The 7,074-nt window shown below is 35.1% G+C and overlaps 1 protein-coding gene across 1 annotated transcript; it reads right to left on the bottom strand.

Annotated features, from left to right (window-relative positions):
• Nucleotides 1-2,692: 2,692 nt before the first annotated feature.
• Nucleotides 2,693-5,325, bottom strand: PTH (parathyroid hormone). The gene is made up of 3 exons (XM_012654248.1): nt 5,214-5,325; nt 3,426-3,516; nt 2,693-3,313 (listed from the first exon to the last, which is right to left on the bottom strand). The coding sequence occupies exons 2-3, from the start codon at nt 3,509-3,511 to the stop codon at nt 3,052-3,054; spliced, it is 348 nt and encodes a 115-aa protein (XP_012509702.1). The 5' UTR covers nt 3,512-3,516; nt 5,214-5,325; the 3' UTR covers nt 2,693-3,051.
• Nucleotides 5,326-7,074: the final 1,749 nt, after the last annotated feature.

Raw genomic sequence — 7,074 nt, 5'->3', positions numbered from 1 at the left:
GTATAATTACATGACTGCATTATAGTCAATGGTATGTGAAGATATGATGTCATCTTTTCCAGGCCTGGCTCATAAAAACTTCCCACATGGTATTCCTACCTTTTCGATTTACAGCTAACTTTGTCATCTAGGGTTGGGGAAAGACTTCTTCAACAAGATCTCAAAAAATACAATAAGGTAAAAAATTAATGTATTTGAGTCCATCAAAATTAAGCATAGAAAGAACTAGCAAATACACGAAACACTGGGAGAAAATATATGTGACACTTAAAACCGACAAGGAATTTGTATTAGAATATATTAATACAAAGAACTGAAAACCAACAGGGCCAGAAACACAGTAGAAAACTTGGCAAAGGATATAAAGAAGGAGTTGATTTGGGCAGAGAAGCCCAAACAGCCAAAATGTAGAGAGAAGGTCAATCTCACTAGTGATCAGAGCTATGCAAATTAGAACAATGAACTTGACGTCAATATGGCAAAACTTTTTATAAAGACATATATTAATAATTCCAAGCAGTAGGTGGAAATAGAGAGACTGGAAGGCTTAGCTCTGCTGGATTTCACTCCTGGGTAATCATCCCAAAGAAATTCTCACACAGTTCTATAAAGGAAAATATTCAAGAATACTCACTGTGGCATTTACGCTGCATGGGAGTTGGAGGCACTGTCCATGCCACCTTCTAGTGTGCATTCCTGTATGACATAGGCTGGAAAGCTAAAAACTACATTTCCCAGCCACCTCTGCAGCTAAAGTTCTGGAGGAGATTACGTTCAGTCAATCATATGCATTCCTTTGAGACCGGGAAGGCAGAAGTAAGGTGATCTACTAACTTCTCCCTTTCTGCTGGCAAGCATTGTTGTGGAGGGGTTTGATTTTACTGTGCTAGCATTAGCAAAGGTTACAGTGACAAAGCACTGACTGGTTGTGAAGAGGCAGAGTGCTGGACAACTCTTTTTCCTGGGGTAGATTGTAGCAGGTATAGTATGTTTCTGGAAAAGCAGCAGTAAGCAGCTTCTTCCTGATCAAGGCAGTCTCAGGATAATATTCACGTGGCTACTGATATTAGAAAGCAGCTCTCTCAGTGGCTCTTGAGAGTCTTTCCTCAGAGTTCAACCTGAGGAAACACTGTCTATTTTCTTCTGCATTCTCAATGATTCTGTTCTGTTTAAATTAAAGTAGATTCTCTTCTCTGCATCTAAACCAAAGCCTGGTTCATTCTACCAGGACGCCAGAAGTTTGTTAATATCCTTCTACGTTTTGCAAAGTTCGCTTGCCATTAAAATTCCATCTCAATTGTTCCTTCCATCAGGCAGATCCACCACCTCCACTCTCTTCTCTGTGCATCTTTCAGTTTTGTTTTGTTTTTTTTTTTCTGTAGGGACAGGGTCTTGCCTTGCTGCCTAGGCTGGAATCATAGCTCACTGTAACCTGAAATTCCTGGACTCAAGCAATCCTCCTGCTTGAGTCTCCCAAATAGCTAGGACTACAGGCGTGTGCCACCATATCTGGCTAATTTTTTTATTTTTTGGTGAAGATGGGGTCTTGCTATGTTGTCCAGGCTGGTCTTGGGAACTCCTCACCTCAAGCGATCCTCCTGTCTGGGCCTCCCAAAGTGTTGGGATTATAAGCATGAGCCACCACCCTGGCCCTGCATCTCACAGTATTTTACATTTGTTTTGTAATTACTTGCTTATCTCTCAGTCTTCCTTTTTTAAATATGAACTCTCTGAGGCCAGAGATGGGATCTTACTCGTCTTTGTAATCCTAGCTTCTAGCATTATAGCCATGCTCCCTCCTTTCCATGCCTTCGCCGTGCAGGGGAGCATGTGCTGTACCACTGGCCCAAAGACCCTCCTACTTCTTTTCACCTAATTAACTCTTACTCATCTTTCTGATTTAGCCGGATCATCTTGAGGTTGATCTATACTGTTCAGTATAGTAGCCATATGTAGCAATTTAAATTTAAATTAAAATATAAAAATTAGTCATAAATCATGCTAGACACATTTTAAATAAATGCACACATAGCCACCATATTGGAAAGCACAGAATATAGAACATTTCCATCATTGCAAAAAGTTCTTGTTGGAGAGAATCAATCTAAATAGATTAGGGCTCTGCAATTTACATTCCTGCAATATCTTGTATAATACTTTTCTTACATAGCACTTATCAAACTTACTAATGAATTTATGTCTGTCTTCCCCACTAAATTGTTGGTCCCATGAAGACAGAAACCATCTCTGTTCTGTTTTCCATAGTATGCCCAGTGCCTAATACAGTACCTAACAAATAATGGACACTAAGTAGATATTCGTCAAATGACAAATGAAGTTATCTTCTAATAAACACAAAAATTCTATTCCTTGCAATTTGGGATCCAGACTAGAAATATGATTAGTGGGTTTATGTAAGGACGAATGTTTCTGCATTCAAGTTTGAGGCCACTTTCTGCCTTTTTTAGCTGAGTATTTCATTTCCTTTCCTGAAATGAAGAGGACAACAGTGTCTGGCTAGCGAAGATTTGGGAACCCAGTACTTTGTTAATACTATAATAAAAGGATGATATTCAAAATATCAAGATGTGAAACATATGATTTTTAAAAACCATATTGTATTGTTCTACCTAGTCTTAACCAATGTAAACATTTGAGTGTTATACATAACCAAAAAGACATACTTGTAACAAGTGAGAGATATTTAACTTCATTTATTTAGAATTATGATCACCAAATTTTTATTTTACATTGTAAGGTGGAAGAGAGATTTATAGGTGTGATTTTATTCTTTTATAAGTTATGCAACAACATACTTTAAAAAGAATAAACAATAGAAATAGGACAATTAAAAGAGCTCTTAAATGAATAAAAGTGAAATCAAAATAATCAATTAAAATTGCAGCTATCATGGCTAACAATGGATTACATGTAGTTTGGTAATATTAGAAATATTGGCACTCGGTAATCTCAACAGAGCTTTGAAAAATTAGCAGCATGTAATATTGTTGCCCTACACTGTCTCGAGCAGTGCTCTGACCATATCGGTTTTCACTGGGATTTAGCTTTAATTAATACATCCACATCAGCTTTGTCTGCCTCTCCAAGACTTTTTTGATGGCTGTCAACCAGGACATTGTCTTCCTTTTTTCGAGGCTTCTGGGAACCACCATCTCTGGGAGCCAGAGGAGCTCCAAGGGCAACAAAATTGCGCACATCCTGCAGTTTCTTACGCAGCCATTCCACTCTCTCCATTGAGTTCAGATGTTTGCCCAGGTTGTGCATAAACTGTATTTCACTCACAGATCTCTTCCTGGGAAGAACAGAAACAGAGAGGGCCACTATATTAGCTCCTCACTTCCAAATCATAAAGCCCACCTTAGAAATCCAATTTCCATGCCTTCACCGCGCAGAACAGTACTTACTTAACAGGTATCCCATCCGATTTGGAAAGAAAACAAATTGCCAACATGACAATCATTACTTTAGCCATGTCTTTTGCAGATATCATCTTTACTAAAAGGAAAAACAGAATGGAGGTATTTAAAAATATTTTTAATATTTCAAACTTTGTAAATAAATTTACAGTAGTTTTCATTTACAACTATATAACCATGAACAGAGTGTAACAGTAGCTAATTGGGTTGGTTTTCATGACAGACTTTTGGAATTAGCCTCTTTATTTTATGGATACATTAGTATATATTATATATACACATAATTTTACTTTAGGGATTGGACAGATTAGTTTTGCTTTAGGTATCTTTTTGAGGTTTCTTGTGCAAATTTTAATATATGAATCTTAAGCCACAAGAAGAATAAAAAAGCTTACTTTTGAGAATTTCCTCCCACATTTTATGTTAGTTGTGCTTAAATGCTTATAATTTGCTTGAAAATGGCTAATTTTCTTAATTAGGTAAATTGTTAACACTGTTTATTTACTTAGCAAATCTTTTTCATGTGTAAACTTCCTTTCAATCACTGCAATTATAACCATAAATACCAAATTAATAAGCTATGATTTACAGCTTTTTACTGAATTAACACATACCTCTCCTAGCACTAAAAAGAATGTATCAAAACATTTAAAAATCATCTAACTAATTACTTGTTATATGAATTTTGAGCTTCAGCTCTAAATGAAATACTTGTCTGCATCTTGTTTCTTCAACTTATTTTATAAACAATTGCTTTTTCATGTAATTTTTGGTTCTTTCTTTCCTCTTTTGCTCATAAAGCTTTTCATATCAATATAGGATATTTTTGCCTTAATTTGCATGGTGATAATTGCTAAGGCTGTTATTACAGAAGTGCTTTGTCCTAATGCTCAATGTTCTACCTTTTAACATACACAGAGTGGTCATGTACTTATTTTGAAGGGAAGCTGCATCATTTAGAAGTAGCATAATGAATATTATAATCTGTTACATTTCTGTTCACTCTACAATATAAAGCTATTGATGGAGCAATAAATGAAAATTTCCTTTTTCACTTTATGTTAGAAACAAGCACTGTAGTCAGAGGACAGGAACACTAGTGTGTAATCCTCATTGTGTCACATTACCTTAGTGACCTCAGACATCTCTGCTTTGCCTACTGGTTAGCAGGGATGCGCTTCTTATAAGAGAAACACCCTTAAAATTCATATAATACAATTTTCATGAAATACGGTTTTCAGAACAGAAAATAGAAAAGGCTGTCACTTATGTAAAGGGAATAAATACTTAGCAGCCAAACTGAGTTTATCCAAATTTAGTATAGAGACTGAGCTCTCTTATAAGCCATAAAATAAACAATCTAGATAAGAGTACTCTGCAGGAAAAATGGAATTTTAACTCTACTTAATTTATAGTGATAATTTAAATCAGAACTATTCATTCACCATCAGCCTGTTTTATTTGGAAACTTCTATAAAGATACTATTAAAGTACATCATACCAAATTTTAATTATTTTTCCTGCAATTTCAGATGAGTTGTTAAAAAGCAAGGTATCTCAAAAGACTTTAATCACAAAAATAAACGATTTATGAGTATTTTAGTAGCACAGATTTATTTTGCATTGTGGCATTTTATATTAAACATAATTCAACTCCCTTAACATTTTGCCTTGAACAAACAGTGTATTTGTAGACTGTGTAATGTACACATTAAATAATTACTTGATTATCAAGAATTTTATAAAATTTAAAAGAGAATTTTTAAGATTACTTACCGTACAGTATCTTGGGACAAGATCTTCTTTCAGGTGTATTAGTAGTCGATGTTGATTGAGTAAACTAGAGAAAGCTGATGAATTGGGCTGCAGACCCTTAAATGTGACTATTATATATAGGTCTTCTGCTCACCAAGAGAAGCTTTTTTATTGTTGCAGATGATGTCACTCCAAATTCTCTGGATCTCAACTATAGGATCAAAGCAGCACAACACCCCCATTGGGCGGCACCCATTCCTCTTAAGTTTTAGATAATTGGATACTAAAAGGAAAACAGTATGTGGCTGGGAAGAGAGCCTATGCAAAGATTTTTACCAAATACTGAATTGTACCACCTAGAAAAATTCTAACCAGATTGATGAATCTAAACTTATACTGTAAAAAGAATGATTTTAAAGTTTTATAATAGAGTCATCATTTTACTTGAAAGTAAAATCTGAAAATAAGTATATTTATTATAACCATACTATTAATACAATTATTATGATAATAAGTCATATGTTATGCATATTTTACAAGCCATTTTTAACCAATCCGGATCACTTCTGGTCATCTTTAAAAAAATAGATATAATGCTTTTCTTAAAGGAAGTGTTAAAAGTAATTTGAGAAAATTCTCTTAGTACAGAATTAATTTTAAAAGCTTCGAAAATGAAATTACTTAAAAATTCATTTAACTTACATTTTATTTGCACATTTTAATCTGTAATAATAACATTTGAACTACATGCCAGACTTTACATATATTATTCCACTAAATCTTCATAGCACTCCTTTAAAGTAGGTACTATTATTATCCCCATTTTCACATGAGGAATCGTAGGCTTGGAAAGTGGAGAAGATGAAAATTCAACAAAGATCATTATGACTCCTGTGCCATTTTGATTTTTACTACCTCTGTTTTCCCCTGAAAATACAGCCCCTCTCCGAACTTCAGTCTTTTTGCTTTTAATTTGCCTAGCCCTTTGCAATCTCTTTGCCCAGGGATTGGTTCTTAATTCTCATGTTCTTCATCTGATGATTGAGAGCCTGCTCCAAAACCTCATGGAGACATGATGCTGCCACCTGTCTGATTCCAAATATTACTACAGTATGGTCCTAAGCTATCAAAATCTCTTGAAAGCCTTTGATATATTAGGGCTCATTTATGTAGCTTTGCCTTCCAACTAAAGATCCATTTCCAGAGTTAGATCAGTTCTCTTAGCTCTGGTCTCACCCAGGCTTCATGTCATCCCCTTTCCTATTCACCAATGCCAAGGTTTGACTCTACCTCAAACAAGAGCCAGTAACAGTTTGAACAGTAGCTATATGCAGTCTAGAATGAGAGATATATTTCAGTCCTGCTCTGGGAAATTTTCTACACCAGATAAATCTCGCTTGGAGTATTGCTCTAGGCTCCATGTTAGAAATGTTAGAGACAAACTGGAACATGTCCTGAGGATGTAAATCAATTTGGTGAAAGTGTGGAAAAACAGGACATATGAGAAGCAGTGAATGAAACTAGAAAAGTCTGGAAAAGAAAAAACATGGGATGACTGTATAGCTGTATTTAATTATTTATAGCGCTACCATAAGGAAGAAGGAGTATTCTTTGTGGTTTAAGAAGGAAGAACTGCGTTCAATGGCTAAAGACTACCAGGAGGCAGATTTAGGCTCAACTTGGACATTATAATTGTCAAAATAAGGAAACAAGTACCTTCTTAAATAGTGAGGTGCCCCATCACTGGAAGTATTCAAATAGAAGGTAGATGAACAATGAGCACTGATCAGGGATATCATAGAGATTAATACACAGAAGAAGGTTGAATTAGATAACCAAGAGGTCCCTTTCAACTGTAAAAATCTATTATTTTCATCTTTTT

This window comes from Propithecus coquereli, unplaced genomic scaffold, assembly GCF_000956105.1.
Source record: "Propithecus coquereli isolate 6110/MARCELLA unplaced genomic scaffold, Pcoq_1.0 Scaffold44, whole genome shotgun sequence".
NCBI lineage: Eukaryota > Metazoa > Chordata > Mammalia > Primates > Indriidae > Propithecus > Propithecus coquereli.
The sequence above is the reverse complement of the archived record's forward strand: the minus strand, read 5'-3'. Positions and strand labels throughout refer to the sequence as shown.